General features: G+C 47.2%; 1 protein-coding gene across 1 annotated transcript in view; it reads left to right on the plus strand.

Annotated features, from left to right (window-relative positions):
* LOC132828453 (DENN domain-containing protein 2C-like) overlaps positions 1-16,269 on the plus strand; it is a 126,445-nt gene extending 110,176 nt beyond the window's left edge. Inside the window, exons 15-20 of the mRNA XM_060845590.1 lie at positions 42-219; positions 3,561-3,602; positions 7,064-7,175; positions 9,827-10,066; positions 10,898-10,984; positions 12,501-16,269. Coding sequence (XP_060701573.1) covers positions 42-219; positions 3,561-3,602; positions 7,064-7,175; positions 9,827-10,066; positions 10,898-10,984; positions 12,501-12,532 — 691 coding nt within the window. The 3' untranslated portion in view covers positions 12,533-16,269. The remainder of the gene's footprint in view (positions 1-41; positions 220-3,560; positions 3,603-7,063; positions 7,176-9,826; positions 10,067-10,897; positions 10,985-12,500) is intronic.
* The last annotated feature ends 1,056 nt before the right edge of the window (positions 16,270-17,325 follow it).

Raw genomic sequence — 17,325 nt, forward strand, 5'->3', positions numbered from 1 at the left:
ACGTGATGGGTGGATTTATCAGTTTCTCTCTTGTTTTCCAGCACTCTCTCTAAGTGTGGCCATGCAGCTATCGCCATGTTGTACCCATTTACCTGGCAGCACACCTACATTCCCGTGCTTCCGGCGGTCATGATCGATATCGCTTGTTCTCCCACTCCTTTCCTTATCGGAATTCTTTCAAGTTCGGTGCCTCAGTTGAATGACCTGCCCATAGAGGAGGTGAGACCATTGCGTACCTTCGACAAGTGCTTGTTAATGCATGGAAATGTAAAGTGGCAATGTCCAGAGGAGAACATTGGGGTCACATTTTGCTTAGAAGTCAGTAATTAAATGTCAATGTTATTGTCCAGAAAGGTGTCCAGACAGGTCTAAAGAAAGTGTGAGTGTCTCTTCAGGGTGACCAGTCTGTGAGGGCCGCGTGTATATGAGAGGCGCCAGTCTGTGAGGGACGTGTGTATGTGAGAGTGGCCAGTCTGTGAGGGCCGCGTGTATATGAGAGTAGTCAGTCTGTGAGGGCTGTGAGTATGTAAAAGTGGTCAGTCTGTGAGGACAGTGTGTATGTGAGAGTGGTCAGTCTGTGAGGGATGTGTGTATATGAGAGTGGCCAGTCTGTGAGGTACGTGTGTATATGAGAGTGGTCAGTCTGTGAGGACAGTGTGTATATGAGAGTGGTCAGTCTGTGAGGGCCGTGAGGATGTGAGAGTGGTCAGTCTGTGAGGGACGTGTGTATATGAGAGTGGTCAGTCTGTGAGGGACGTGTGTATATGAGAGTGGTCAGTCTGTGAGGACAGTGTGTATGTGAGAGTGGTCAGTCTGTGAGGACAGTGTATATATGAGAGTGGCCAGTCTGTGAGGGACGTGTGTATGTGGGAGTGGCCAGTCTGTGAGGGACGTGTGTATATGAGAGTGGTCAGTCTGTGAGGACAGTGTGTATGTGAGAGTGGTCAGTCTGTGAGGGATCTATGTATATGAGAGTGGCCAGTCCGTGAGGAACGTGTGTATATGAGAGTGGTCAGTCTGTGAGCGACGTGTGTATGTGAGAGTGGTCAGTCTGTGAGGGACGTGTGTATGCGAGGGGGGCCAGTCCGTGATGACAGTGTGTATATGAGAGTGATCAGTCTGTGAGGACAGTCTGTATATGAGAGCGTTCAGTCTGTGAGGGACGTGTGTATATGAGAGTGGTCAGTCTGTAAGGGCCGTGTGTATGTGAGAGTGGTCAGTCTGTGAGGACAGTGTGTATGTGAGAGTGGTCAGTCTGTGAGGACAGTGTGTATATTAGAGTGGTCAGTCTGTGAGGGATGTGTGTATGCGAGGGGGACCAGTCTGTGAGGACAGTGTGTATGTGAGAGTGGTCAGTCTGTGAGGACAATGTGTATGTGAGAGTGGTCAGTCTGTGAGGACAGTGTGTATGTGAGAGGGGCCAGTCTGTGAGAACAGTCTGTATGTGAGAGCGGTCAGTTTGTGAGGACAGTGTGTATATTAGAGTAGTCAGTCTGTGAGGGACGTGTGTATGCGAGGGGGACCAGTCTGTGAGGACAGTATGTATGTGAGAGTGGTCAGTCTGTGAGGACAGTATGTATGTGAGACTGGTCAGTCTTTGGGCCGTGTGTATATGAGAGTGGTCAGTCTGTGAGGACCGTGTGTATATGAGAGTGGTCAGTCTGTGAGGACCGTGTGTATATGAGTGTGGTCAGTCTGTGAGAGCCGTGAGTATGTGAGAGTGGTCAGTCTGTGAGGGCCGTGAGTATGTGAGAGTGGTCAGTCTGTGAGGGCCGTGAGTATGTGAGAGTGGTCAGTCTGTGAGGACAGTGTGTATGTGAGAGTGGTCAGTCTGTGAGGACAGTGTGTATATGAGAGTGGTCAGTCTGTGAGGGCCGTGTGTATATGATAGTGGTCAGTCTGTGAGGTATGTGTGTATGCGAGTGGGGCCAGTCTGAGGGCAGTGTGTATGTGAGAGTGGTCAGTCTGTGAGGACAGTGAGTATGTGAGACTGGTCAGTCTGTGAGGTACGTGTGTATATGAGAGTGGTCAGTCTGTGAGGACAGTGTGTATATGAGAGTGGTCAGTCTGTGAGCGCCGTGAGCATGTGAGAGTGGTCAGTCTGTGAGGGCCGTGTGTATGTGCGAGTGGTCAGTAGGTGAGGACAGTATGTATGTGAGAGGTTCCAGTCTGAGGGACATGTGTATATGAGAGGAGCCAGTCTGTGAGGGCCTTGTGTATATGAGAGTGGTCAGTCTGAGGGCTGTGTGTATATGAGAGTGGTCAGTCTGTGAGGACCGTGTGTATATGAGAGTGGTCAGTCTGTGAGGACAGTGTGTATTTGAGGGTGGTCAGTCTGTGAGGACAGTGTGTATATGAGAGTGGTCAGTCTGTGAGAACAGTGTGTATATGAGAGTGGTGAGTCTGTGAGGACAGTGTGTATACGAGAGTGGTCAGTCTGTGAGGGGCGTGTGTTTGTGAGATTGGTCAGTCTGTGAGGGCCGTGTGTTTGTGAGAGTGGTCAGTCTGTGAGCGACGTGTGTATATGAAGAGTGGTCAGTCTGTGAGGTATGTGTGTATGCGAGTGGGGCCAGTCTGAGGGCCGTGTGTATGTGAGAGTGGTCAGTCTGTGAGGACAGTGTGTATATGAGAGTGGCCAGTCTGTGAGGACAGTGTGTATGTGAGAGGGGCCAGTCTGAGGGCCGTGTGTATATGAGAGTGGTCAGTCTGTGAGGGCCGTGAGTATGTGAGATTGGTCAGTCTGTGAGGGCCGTGAGTATGTGAGAGTGATCAGTCTGTGAGGGCTGTGTGACTTATCTCTCCACCCTTCAGGCTCTCTGCCTGTATTCCTGATGAAGGGTTTTTGCCCAAAACATCGATTTTACTGCTCCTCGGATGCGGCCTGAACTGCTGTGCTCTTCCAGCACCACTAATCCAGAATCCTGTCTGTGAGAGTGGTCAGTCTGCATGGGCTGTCAGGGGGTCAGTGCTGAGGGAGCGGCGCACTGTCAGGGGGTCAGTGCTGAGGGTGAGGCACACTGTCAGGGGGGTCAGTGCTGAGGGAGCGTCGCACTGTCAGAGGATCAGTGCTGAGGGAGCGTCGCACTGTCAGAGGGTCAGTGCTGAGGGAAGATCAATGCTGAGGCAGTGCTGTATTGTCATAGGTGTGCTCTTTTGAAAACAATGTTAAACCAAGACCATCGCAGAACCTTAGTTGCCTCTAGAAAATTCCATGTGATCCAGTGATAAAACCAGAGATTTTTCCTGAGGTCCTGGGGAGCAGTGAACCCTCAATCAGCAATTACACAGATTAGTGACTGGGTCTCTGACACAATGTTGTATATGGGAACTTGCTGTGTATAGTTGGCTGCACCTTTCCTACATTTCAACATGACTGTACTTAGATTCACAGAATCTCTACAATGTGGAAGCAGGTCATTCGGCCCATCAAGTCCATGTCAATCCCCCGAAGGGCGTCCCACCCAGACCAAGACCCCGCCCCAATCCCTCTATAGTGTATAAAGTGGATGGCCTGGGGAGATTCTAACTCACTGGCTTTCTATTGTTTGTGTGTATTCCAGGTGTTGGTGGTTGATCTATGCGCTGACAGATTCCTGCGACAAGTGAGTACTGTGCTCTTCTGTGTATGAAAGCTCGCCTCTTTCTACAAGTACCCCCAGGGATATTCAGGCCCAGGGTCGTTCCCAGGGATGATCAGGCTGGAAGTCATTCCCAGGGATGTTCAGGTTGGGGCACGCGTTCCCAGCGATATTCAGGCTGGGGGTCATTCCGAGTAATATTCAGGCTCGGGGTCACATTCCCAGGGATGTTCAGGCTGGGGGTCATTCCCAGGGATATTCAAGCTGGGGGGTCATTCCCAGGGATATTCAGGCTGGAGGTCATTCCCAGGGATATTCAGGCTGGGGGTCATTCCCAGGGCTGTTGATGTTTATGTAGTTTTACTGCCCCTAGGTCAGAAACGTACCCACTCCCTCCCAGCATTGTGACTGTACCTATACAATAAAGACTGCAACAGTTCCAGGAGGCAGCTCACTACCGCCTCCCTGAGACCTGTTGAGGATGGATAATCAATATTGGCAATGCTCACATCCTCAAAATGAATACATATTTGTAAACGAGCCCTTCACATTCATTTTGCTAGCCCCCCATGTTTTTCTCTTTTCTCTTTAATACGACAGTGTGGTCAACATTGTACCCAGTCAGGAGCAGTTCCATGACATCAAGGCCAGGTTGTTCCAGGGTCCTAAAGCCCTCTCACCACAGATTAACCAATCCTTTTCTTGAACTCACTCAGCCTCTTGTGGTTCCTCCACATGCCACCATGTCATGACACTTCCACCATTCGACTGTATCCCTCCTGTCTGGCTACAAACATTGCCAACTGTGAACCTGGCACCTGACCCAAGTGATAAAATCCCAGGTTTCCACGGAAATTCTGGACATCCCTCAACCACTTGTGGAAAACCCAGGAAATGTGTCGGGTCCATAATCAGGACACACCCAATTGTAACTGTGGCCATCCTAAACAGACCACTCCCCACCAATGAACTGTCTGTCTTAGTGGATCCATACCTGGTGGTATGCGCTCTGCATCATCTGGCGTTGAAGAGGTACCAAAATTGCTGAAAAAGCTCAGCAGGTCAGGCAGCATCTTTGGAGAGAGAACAACTGTGTTTAGGTTGACAGAAATTTAACACAAAGATGTTCTTAATTGTCGGCATGGGGCTATGGGGTTCATTTGGGCATTTGTGGAATGGGCTACCCAGGAAGGCAGGTGGGAGTGGGGCAAGGGAGAGGGAAGGGGTGGTTGAGAATCTGTTTTTTTTTCTGGACTTTCAGATAAACCTGAATCTGTTCCAGCCATTACCCTTGGTGCATTGCTCTGAAAGTTGAGAGTGTGTGGTGCTGGAAAAGCACAGCAGGTCAGGCAGCATCTTGATGAAGGGCTTTTGCCCGAAAAGTTGATTTTTCTGCTCCTCAGATGCTGCCTGACCTGCTGTGCTTTTCCAGCACCACTCTCTTGACTCTAATCCCCCAGCATCTGCAGTCCTCACTTTCGCCCAGCATTCCTCTGAGAGTCAGTGCCCTCGTGTTCACTGTTCTGTGACCTTTCCCAATTATTTCAAGGGGAACTGTTGACCTTGAAGGGGTCAGTGATCACCCTGCCTCTTTCTGACCATGCCTTTATTGGTCAGAGCATTCAATGTTGGAGCTGGGAGGTCATGTTGAAGGTGTATAGGACTTTTGTTAGGCCACTTTTGCAATACTGTGTGCAATTTTAATCTCCCTGCTATAGGAGGGATGTTGTTAAACTTCAACGGGTTCAGAAAAGATTTACAAGGATGTTGCCAGGGTTGAGCTATAGGGAGAGACTTCCCTGGAGCATTGGAGGCTGAAGGGTGACCTTATAGAGGTTTATAAAATCATGAGGGGCATGGATAGGATAAATAGACAAAGTATGTTCCCTGCGGTAGGGGGAGTCTAAAACTAGAGGGTAAGGGTTTAAAGCGAAAGGGGAAAGTTTTAAAGGGGAAAGTTTTAAAAGGGAACCTAAGGGGCAACTTTTTTATACAGAGGGTGGTGTGTGTATGGAATGAGCTGCCAGAGGAAGTAGTGGAGGCTGGTACAATTACAGCATTTGAAAATGTGTTGCTGGTTAAAGCACAGCAGGTTAGGCAGCATCCAAGAAATAGGAAATTCGACGTTTCGGGCATGAGCCCTTCATCAGGAATGAGTGTCCAGCAGGCTAAGATAAAAGGTAGGGAGGAGGGACTTGGGGGAGGGGCGATAGAGATGTGATAGGTGGAAGGAGGTCAAGGTGAGGGTGATAGGTCGGAGTGGGGTGGGGGCGGAGAGGTCAGGAAGAAGATTGCAGGTTAGGAGGGCGGTGCTGAGTTGAGGGAACCGACTGAGACAAGGTGGGGGGAGGGGAAATGAGGAAACTGGAGAAATCTGAGTTCATTCCTTGTGGTTGGAGCGTTCCCAGGCGGAAGATGAGGCGCTCCTCCTCCAGCCGTCGTGTTGTTATGTTCTGCCGATGGAGGAGTCCAAGGACCTGCATGTCCTCGGTGGAGTGGGAGGGAGAGTTAAAGTATTGAGCCACAGGGTGGTTGGGTTGGTTGGTCCGGGCGTCCCAGAGGTGTTCTCTGAAGCGTTTCGCAAGTAAGCGGCCTGTCTCCCCAATATAGAGGAGGCCACATCGGGTGCAGCGGATGCAATAGATGATGTGTGTGGAGGTACAGGCGAACTTATGGCGGATACTTGTCTCAGTCGGTTCCCTCAACTCAGCACCGCCCTCCTAACCTGCAATCCTCTTCCTGACCTCTCCGCCCCCACCCCACTCCGGCCTATCACCCTCACCTTGACCTCCTTCCACCTATCCCACCTCCATCGCCCCTCCCCCAAGTCCCTCCTCCCTACCTTTTATCTTAGCCTGCTTGGCACACTCTCCTCATTCCTGATGAAGGGCTTATGTCCGAAACGTTGAATTTCCTATTTCTTGGATGCTGCCTAACCTGCTGTGCTTTAACCAGCAACACATTTTCAGCTGTGATCTCCAGCATCTGCAGACCTCATTTTTTACCCGACAATTACAGCATTTAAAAGGCATCTGGATGGGTATATGAATAGGAAGGGTTTAGGGGGTCAAGAGCTGGCAAATGGGATTGGATTTATCTGGGATATCTGGTCAGCATGGATAGGTTGATCCGAAGGGTCTGTTTCCATTCTGTACATCTCTATGACTCTATGTGCCCGTGTAACAATGTAATTCACAGTAGTTTATAGTATTATTTCATGTATGTTAACCAAAACATGTCAGTGACAGCAGTGTCCATTTGGTATGGATATCGTGGGCAGTTTGTCCATTGGTCATAACATTCTTGAAATAGTTTCACATCAGTCCATACAAAGACCACAAACACACTGTGGAGCATATAGCCCCCTCTGGTGACACATTACAGTCACTGCGACCTACTGCCTTTAAATCTGCTTCCAGTCTCTTCACAGCATGGTTTCTGTAATTGTTCCTGATTTGTATTCCACCCCCCACCTCCCCCTCCAGATGAATGATGAAGATTCCATTCTTCCACACAAGCTACAAGCTGCACTGGAGCAGATCCTTGAGCAGCGATCAGAAATGCTGACTGTGCGAGAGGATGTGGACAATGCAGATGGTGAGTAAGAGGGAACTGACACCTGCCTTCAGCAGTGTTTCATATCAGGCAGTAAGAGTGACAGAGGAAAAGCAGGTATCCATGGCACCCCAGTGTGGATCAGGGCATCGGGTAGAGGAAGGGAATAGAGAGCCCCTTAGCTCCCACCTCCCCCATCAGCGTGGCTTTGGGTTTCAGAATGTCCAGGACTGCTGTGTGAAATGAAAGAACTCAATCATACATTTGAGGTCCGGGTACAGTCGTGTCAGATACAATAAGACAGTGAAAGGCTTGGAAACTGACTTTGAGAAGAATGACTCTGTCATTTCCCATTGATCAATTCAATCCTCACACATCACTCAGTTTTGAGTCTTGCTCTGTCAAGAACAGTAATACTGTTCAGATCAATTAAGTTCACAGCCTCCTAGATGATACTGACTGCATAGTCACAATATTAGAGTTCTACTTGTGTCGAGTTATTTCAAAAACTGAATTCCAGAATCAGAGTGGAATGAGTTTGACTTTATAGAGATGAGTCTTCAGTACATTATTATTGGATAGACAGGGAGGACACATAATGGACCAGCACTTCCTAGAGAAGGAGGTTGTGAGCTGAATTGTGAGCTCTGACCAAGTTTTACAGCTGTATTTTGCTCTATCGGAGTGGCCGCACTCTCTTCCCTATCTCTATCTCGCTCTGTCTCTCTGTTCCCTCTCTCTCTCTCTCTCTCAATGTGCGCACACACAGATTTCATTGTGCAGTCTTTACAGGGAAATAAAGTTTGAGAAGCCTCATCAGTCCCAGTATAGTAATATTTCTATCTCCCATAACTGCACAGTGCTTGCAGGCTGTGTACAAGGTCAGAGGTCACACATGTTTATCTGGAAGTACTAGCTTTCGCAGCACTGCTTCTTCAACTTCACCTGACAATACGGCAATGATTCAAAAGCTTGTGATTTCGAATAAACCTGTTGGACTATAGCCTGGTGTTGTGTGATTTCTGACCCTGTCCACCCAGTCTAATACTGCCTTCTCCACATCATACACAAGATGTGAGCAACATGCTGTGAAAATAATGCACAGTCTGTTTACTCAATATGTCAAGGAGCCACAGGTACCTGAAGATTAGGAAAAGGCATGAAGCTAATTTCCAGAGGGAATATAGTAATTAGGGAGGAGACAGCTGTCTGAGCAGCATTTACCCGATTTGCTGCAGGTAAGACCAAAAAGAAGTGGGACCTGCAGGAAGAACAAGTTGGCTCTGGACCAGGATGAAGCATAGTCGATCAAGTGACTTATTTCAGCAAACCTTAAGTAATATGACATCATTGTAGAATTCTTGAACAGAACATGGACAGTGTTTGAGAACAAGGGAAACTCCATATGTTGAGGCTGAATAATGTTCATGAGAGATGTCATAGTTTGACTTGCTGTGGTATGAAGAACGTGTTTCTCATCGATGTCTTTGAGAGCAGACGAAGTGGATGGGGAACTGCAGGAGTGGTTTCCATGAACAGCCGGGGTGGGAATGGACACTATTGCCTGCTTTATGGACCTGGTATTGAAGGCAGTATTTAAACGTATGGTAGCCTTTCCATATGTTGATGACCTTAAATCTTCCAAAAACCATTAAAGGAGATTCTCAGAGCCTAAGGTGGGAGTAACGATTCCAAAGGTTTGCATCTTAACACAGAGGACAGAAAGGTAGTGTCATTAGCTAGTGTCAGGAAGAGGCACCTTACAGTCAATGGGAAGTCAGAGTGGGTATTCTGGAGAAACATAGAAAATAAGAGCAGGAGTAGACCATACAATAAGGTGGGTTAATCATCCAACTCAGCACCCTGTCCACACTTACTCCCCATACCTTTTGATCCGTTTAGTCCTAAAAACTGTATCTAAATCCTTCTTGACAACATTTTATTGCTTTCTGTGGCAGAGGTTCATCACTTTTCTAGGTCAAGATGTTTCTCCTCATCTCAGTCCTAACTGGCCTATCCCATATCCAGAGACTGCGATCCCTTGCTCTGGACTCCCTGGTCATCAGGAATATCCCTCCCAACTAGCCCTGTAAGAATTTTATCGGTTTCTATGAGATCCCCCCTCGTTCTTCCCAACGCCAGTGAATCTCGTCCTAACCGTGAATCTCGTCCTAACTGATCTAGTCTTTCTTCATATGTCTGTCCTGCCATCCCAGGAATTGATCTGGTAAACCTTTGTTACACTCCCTCCAAAGTCTGAACATCTTTCCTCAGATAAAGAGACCAAAACTGCACACAGTACTCCAGGTGTGGTCTCACCAAGGCCCCTGTACAATTGCAGCAAGGCATCCCTGCTCCTGTACTCGAATCCTCTAGCTGTGAAGACAATACACCACTTACCTTCTCCACCGCCTGCTGTACTTGCAATGTTTACTTTCAGTGGCTGGTGCACAAGGACACCCAGGTCTCATTGCACCTCTCCATTTCCCAAGCAATTGCCACACACGCCCCCCCCCCCCCCCCCCCATCTGCATTCTGTAAACAGTCTGATACCACTGAGAGAAGCAAATACCCACAGCCAGTGAAATATTGTGGAAATTCCTCTGTGACCTTCTTGAGCAATTGAAACAGGGCTAGAGAAGCTGTTTGTAAAAACCCCTCAGCTTTTGCTCTTCCTGCCTCTCTCTCCACAGGCCTGTGCTCCCTCAGTACCCTGGTTTCAGAAGCTTGCGTTCGCTTCTTTGTGGAGATCGCTGGGCACTACTCCCTGCACATGGTGGTCAATGACAAGGGTGAGCGGTCCTTTCAGAGAGAGGCCTTTCGCAAGTCCCACACCTCCAAGAATGTGCGGCAGTTCCTGGAGCTTTTCATGGAGACCCAGATGTTCGCTGGCTTCGTGCAGGACAGGGAGCTAAGGAAAAGTGGGGTCAAAGGTCAGTACTGCGATTGCCAATTGCCCAAGCAGCCCAGTGATTGGCAGCTGTCGGTCATCTATCCATTTACACTGCACCGTGGTGCTGACATGGCAGGAGCTAACGGGGCTGTAGACTGTCATTGGATGGACTCTCAGACAATCCATCCTAATTTTCCCAGTTAGCTGTTTGATGAATGAAAGGGTTAAATCCAGGGATGGCTAATCTCCATGGCTGTGCCCATTGGTTACTCCCATGGCCTGTGCTTCCACGTTTGTGATGTCCTGCTCCAATTCTGGCTCTTCGGGAGCTGAGCAAATACTCAGTGATCGGACTCTGCAGGAGGAGGGAACTTGCCCCCATCCAGATTTACATGAAAGAAATGTCCACTCTGTCTCGGAGTCAGTGAATAGTCGTGGGAGTGCAAGGAGAGAGCTCTAGATGCACGAAGACTGGTGACAGCAGTTCTGGGCTACCTCAGGAAGCTGGGAAAGGAAGGAGCACATATACTGATCCTGCCTGACAGGAACAGTGTACTCACGACCTTGTGAGAGAGGTTGTGGGGCAGGTGCTCAGAATGCTCCCAATGGCTGTGTAAACCAGGTGGTCTAGTAGAATGGTTATAGTTCCAGCAAGCTGGTCATTTTCATGTTGCTGTGATTGTCAGGATGGAGGCTGAGGGTTTGAGGGTCTGATGGATGGCTTACATTCGCAGTGTGCTGGCCTCTCCTCATCCAAGTCTCAGCTTCCCCCCCTCGCAGGGTTTGTGTGTCTCTATTTCTGTCAATGTGTGTGTCTGTGCTGATGCCAATATATTTAGCCGTGCTGATTCCTGTGCGTTTTCGATTGCAGGTCTCTTTGAGGTGCGGGCTGCGGAATATCTGGAGACTATTCCTGAAACGGGACCGAGTGGTGTCAACAGGTTTCTGAAAGGCCTGGGTGAGTATTTGACAGAGAGCCTATAAGGGTCACCAGCCTGTCGCCCGACTGAGGGCAGGATCCTTCCTTACAGTATCCATACGGACGGTGCCTTCTTCTCATGCATTAACAACTCCACTGTCATTCCCACAGCCCTCTCTCTAACCCCCATCTCATTCTCCCCCCCACCCCCCAATACTACCTGGTGTGTGGACAAAATTCCCTTTTATTCACTCTCCCTGCTGTTAGTAGCTCAGTACAGAGGAGGATGTGATTATTGGATGCAAACTACCAATACAACATTTTCCCAATTAGGCTTTCACAGAGTGAGACTTGTAGTTGGGGTACACACATGTGTCATGATCAGAGGACTACTGTAATTTTAAAACACACGATGAAATATTCATTAAAATGCTGCTGCTCAGTGGTAAGGGAATCTTCCAGGTTGAAGTTCAGACTGATCATTGATAAGTATGTGTTAATAACCAACTGGGGTCCCTCCACAAGATGTTCAGTCCATTGAGTCTGCTTTTCCAGTCAATGAGGTCACGGTTGATCTGATAATCCTCAATTCCACCTTCCTGACTCTTCTCCATATTTTTTGATTTTCTGGGTTCAAACTCTCCTATCTTAACCTTGAATATGCTTAAGGACCCAGTCCCTCTATAGCAAAGAATGCCACAGATTCACAACCCTCAGAGGGAAGAAATTTCTCATCAGTGTCTCGAACGAGTGACTTGTTATGCTGAGATTATGTCCACTGGTCTTGGAACTATCCCACAAATAGAACCAATCTTACCATCTCAACTCAATCAAGTATATTGAACTAATCCTGGATACAACCCACTGGAACCAGCAAAGGCACTGTACCAAGTGATACAGCCTTCTAAACAGGCACCAGCTGACCTACTCAGGCATCCCGGAATAGTATTTCATTTCTTAATGCCCTCTCTTGACGTCCTTCCCAACCACCATGGAAGTCCTACCACCATTCATTCACTCCCCAACAGCCCACAGGTGCTGCCATGCCAGGATGGGACTGGGCTGGTATTCTAGGCTGTTGCCTCTCCTCCTCCCAAAGCCCAAAGACCAGCGATTACCTCTTCTGAACCACCAACTTCATCTCCTGCCCCTGCACATGTTTTTGACTGACGGTGTGAAATTATTGATGATATAAAACTGATCGATAATTCTGTAGATGCTGCAGCGGATGTTGTTAAGTTACTCAATGGTCAAAAACATCAAAGATGATGTATTCAGTTTAAGAGCATTAAAGAGAATTATAAGGTGTATTGGTGTCAATTTCAATAGAACTTGTGTGTGAAGCAGGAATCTGGGCCCTCTCTGTTCAAGTAAGCCTCCTGCATCAAAAACCTTGCAGCATTTTGATCTGATAACGCACTAGATAATGGTTCACATCAAATAAATGCATAGTTCTGCTCGGTTTTCGCAAGCCAGGTAACTGATAAAGATTGTGCACAACTTGCAGAGTTCCTGCAAGTTGATCTTTCAATAATTCTGGCTTTTCTTTTCTCAGGGAACAAAATGAAATTTCTTTCCAAGAAATGAGAAATCCAGTGACACAAACATTCCACTACTCTGGATCCCCAAGACCGAGCATCGTCTAACCGTGCCCTGTGAGAGACTCCTGGTTACACACCCACTTTCGCTGGTCATTGTGGGCAACTGGAGAAACCACGGGGTAGTGTTGTTTGCATGGAGCTGGAATTTTGCCGCCGCACGCACAAAGTTCCTGCGCTGAGATTGCACGGGACGGCCACAGCATAGAAACCCCCACTGGACGATGTGCTCTGTTCTGACATTGAAGGTTTCCGACACACTCTATATGAGGGTGTGCCCCAGCTGTGGTGAAGCAAAATGAATTGGGAGGTTGATCACAAGAGCAATGTGAATAAAAGAGGCCATTGGAACTAAATAATCCCACCCTCGCAGCATCCAGCCCTTTTTCCAAAAGCTCCCCATGTCGTCGTTGAAGTTTCTGTCACTCCCTGATTTTTGCTGCATAATGGACATGTCATACCTTCTCTAAATGTGCCTTTCACAGATCGATCCTGTAATTACACGGTGAAATAATTGGTATGATAATGACTGGTGTTGCCTAGTGCATTAGGTCTATCAGACTGGGCCCTATACAAAGAGGACAATGACATGGTCCCCTTGTACATAGAGTGATAGGATGCTACAATGTAGCCTGTGCCCACCAACCCTGGCCTTTCCTTTTCTCTATCAGACAGCGGTTGGATTAAATGGCAGTTCCATATGAATCTGTGTCCACAGGAATAGATCTGAGTACCTGCCAGAGATGGGCTTAGCCTCCAGCCTAGATTTTGAGCAGGAAGGGGAATCTTCCAATCATTCCTCTGTTACACTCCCCTTTAACAGCTCCAAAAATAGCATCACATTTTAAATGTTATTTTTAAAAATTCATCAAAACATGAAATAGGCGTTGTTTGGAAGTCACAGCTTCTCAGTGGAAAGCTGCAGGAAGTATTACTCAGTAGCTGACTCAGCGTCTGTAACTGAGGCCTCACTGGGAAATTCCCATCACCAGAGCCCCATTTATTCCGGACAAATCCTCTTGCCTTTCCTAAAAGTGTCAAATATTAATCCTGTACCTAAAGGGCATAGTTATACCTTGAAGTACTGCTTATCAAAAGTGGACCACATAACTCTGTAGCTCAACATTTTATCAGCAAAACTATTCCAAGGACAGCCCTGAAGTGGCTGTTGTTATTTTTGACTCTGTCCCTGAATCCCGCCACTAACCCACACTCTTATCAGCCTGGATCCTGTGCAGCCCTAGGGAACCCAGTCCAATGTCACCTCTTCTTGAATGTTCCAGTCACAACATTCCTCACTTGTCTTTCTCCCTCACTGGATAGTAACCTCACACTGCCCCCTATAGTCAGGGGGCCAACTGATAAAGCCACTTCCATGTGAACGAGATCAGTTAAGGACACAGACTGGGGCTTGATCAGATCGGATAGTCCCTATTACTCAGAAGCATAGGGCAACTACTCAAGCTTGAACTATATGAGAGACATTCATGATTCTGCACCTTACTGGACTGTCACAGTGTAGTGGAAGTTGATGGGAATTAGGTTATTGTCAGGACTGATATGTGGTGGTGGGGTGGTGGGGGTGTGCAAATCCTGCATTAATGTTTTAATCCAATCCGCAGTGCTTCATGCACCATACACTTCTGGTCTTTGAATCCCAGCGTTTGAGTGCTTTACTGAGATTAACATGCAGCAAACTGTGGATGGGTTTGATGTCATTTTTAAAAAACAGTTTTTAATAAGCTAGCGTGGTGAAGTTTAATAGTGAAGTGTCTGAATTAGATTAAGGCAGTGCTTACTGTATTCCCCCTAACATAGAGACCAGTTTAAACAATGAGTGACACTGCAGGTCCAGTCAGATATCAGCTAAAACAATCTACAGGACAAACCAGTGACAGACCTCACACAGGAAGACGTATTCTACAGTCACTCCAGCCTGCAGTTTTACCAGAAATGGCTGGAATAAAGCCCAGCAGGTCAGGCAGCATCTGTGGAGGGACATCAGTATTAATAACTCTGATTTCTGTGCACAGATGCTGCCTGACCTGCTGAGCATTTTTCGAGTATTTGCAATTCTTTGGGATTTTTATACAGTTTTACCAGAATTATTCCAAGTCCAAAGAGGTCCCAAACTCTCAACACCGCTCCTGGCAACAAGTGAACATTAACAGTATTTCACCAAGTCTCTTTAGGTTCCCAATTTGTTCCAACCTTTAACTGGCTTTTCATATTTAAAAAAAAACATTTGAATTCTTGCTGTTGTGATTCAGACTGCCCTTGGCTTCTGGACGATTGTGACTGGACTCTTTATTTAAACCATCAATTTTTATTATTGAGAATGGAGCCTTACTCCAGCTGCCCTGTTGGAGTTGCTGTACTTCCCTTTTCCTTCGTACCAATATCATTGCCCCATCACAGCGTCCCAGTGATCGGTTGGAGGAGCTGCTGCTTCAGATTGATACAGCAGTACTGGACTGGTCAGCTCATGGGCATCTCTGCTACCAGCTATTCAACCACTGGCTGACACTGTCAGTCCTGAACTGCCCTTGCCCAACATAAGGCCTTCTTGGAATGGTAAGCAATGCCCCATTTTCAATTTCTTTCTCTTTAGCTCAGGATTCTGCAGAAAGATTGCTGTAATACTTTATTCCAGAGTAACTCAGACATCAGAGGGTTGTCTCACTAACCATCAGGCATTGGGAATTAGGTGACATATTCTGCTCCGCTTTCAGAACACCACAGTGAATATTAACTCTCACTGGTAGAATGTGTGAGCTGAGATACAGTGAGGTGGAACTTTGTTAGTGAGGCAGCCCGGGCGTAAGGCATTGCTAAATTGTAGCCCCCTTCAAATCCTCTTGGTTTGAATCATGTTCAGTTTGAGGTAGGGCTGGTGAACAGGCCAGTGTTGAGACTCCGTGCTGTGGTGAGGTTAGGAGAAATGGTGAGGCTTACCTCCGCTCAAGTCACACATCGATGCCTTTACAAAAGAACTTCAAACTTCTCAAACACATGCAACATCAACCTGCTCTCTGTCTGATATACTCACTAACACAGCCATTTTAGAGCACATGCAGGTTCATGTGATTCATTTCCCTAGAGGTCGCTGTAACATTTTAATTAACTTTGCACAAATCGAGTGCCCCCTTAACTTCATATTGCAGTTCAGTTGTGTACACCTGGGAATAACCTTTGGAGGTAATGCCCCTTCCTACATCACAACTGTGCCTGCACTTGCAAAATCCAAGTTCTTTGTTTTACACAAAAGAGTTTGGGTTGTGAAAGATGTTATAGTCCTTCCTTTCCAGCAGCCCAGGGGAAGTCGATTTTCTCTGATCAGGCCATTCATTGCTTTCTCCCTGGTTCTGAGCTGATTTATTCTCTCTCTGTATGTTTTTAAACATGGGGAATGTTAACACGGCCTTGGATTGTGTTGTAAGATGACAGCACTGGAGATATTGATGAACTAGACTGATTCAGAAAGAACAGTAAAACCACTAATGCCACTGTGTGGTGCATTGAGGCTCAGATCTCCCATTGACATGTTTACAGTGTGGATAGGGGGGGGCTCTTTACAAAATGTTGTCCCTGTAATGTGATGAGACACTGATGCCTCTCCGTGTTGCAGGGCAGAGTGTTCTCTCTGTATGTGTGTAGGACAAATAACTGTAACAGACCATTGTTTACAAATGAACTGTAAAGAAATAAACATTTGGACAAACACCATGCATGGATTTGGATTTGATTCTTGCTTCTCCCTTCTACAGTTATTGGCCTGTTTATGGCTTGCAGACTTAATAGACTGACAGTTGTTATGCAGTGCCATTGATCCCAGGGTCTGGTCACTCCCATGCTGTAGAGAACCCCATTAGCCTGACCCCGAGTGCTGACACACACTCTCTTGCTGCTGGAGTATCAGCTCCTCCATTAATGCAGACCCAAGAGTGCTATTATTGTTGGGATGCCTTTGAGCACTTGACATCACCTGTCTGCTTCCTCTGTCCTGGCTGCCTCAGCAAATCCTGCAACGTCTTTAGCTAAAGGGGCTGAGGTCAGTGATAATTGGTGAATTATGAGCAATTGACATTGTGACCAGTGAGGTGATAGCCTAGTGGTATTACTGGTAGACTGTTAATTGAGCTGAAAATGTGTTGCTGGTTAAAGCACAGCAGGTTAGGCAGCATCCAAGGAACAGGAAATTCGACGTTTCGGGCCAGAGCCTGATGAAGGGCTCTGGCCTGAAACGTCGAATTTCCTGTTCCTTGGATGCTGCCTAACCTGCTGTGCTTTAACCAGCAACACATTTTCAGCTCTGATCTCCAGCATCTGCAGACCTCACTTTTTACTCGACTGTTAATTGAGGCCCAGGTTCAAATTCTCCACAGCAGATGGTGGAATTGGGAATTCAATACAAATCTACCACTAGTGCTAACATCTTCTCCAAGTCAAGCTCTTTTGTGTCTTGAAAACTTGTACTTCAGTGACTCTCGGACTTTTTGATGAATGATTCCTTTTTAACTGGATCAGTAACCATGGTTCCTACCATCTCAATTATTCCTGTACAGTACGCACAATAATCACAGTGTCTGCACACTTCAGTCAGAGGCTTGTGTAAGAATTTGCTCACAGACTCAGTAATGGGTGGTTTAATAATGCTTTTAAGAAAACAGGTATTTGCCTACAATTAACCATGTGACAGAATGCCTGCTTCTCAGTCCAGTCTCTGTCTATCCCTTGTTCCTTTTGTGAGTGACACAGCCAGTGCACTCTGTGCTGCATGTG

Source organism: Hemiscyllium ocellatum, chromosome 26 (assembly GCF_020745735.1).
Source record: "Hemiscyllium ocellatum isolate sHemOce1 chromosome 26, sHemOce1.pat.X.cur, whole genome shotgun sequence".
Lineage (NCBI taxonomy): Eukaryota > Metazoa > Chordata > Chondrichthyes > Orectolobiformes > Hemiscylliidae > Hemiscyllium > Hemiscyllium ocellatum.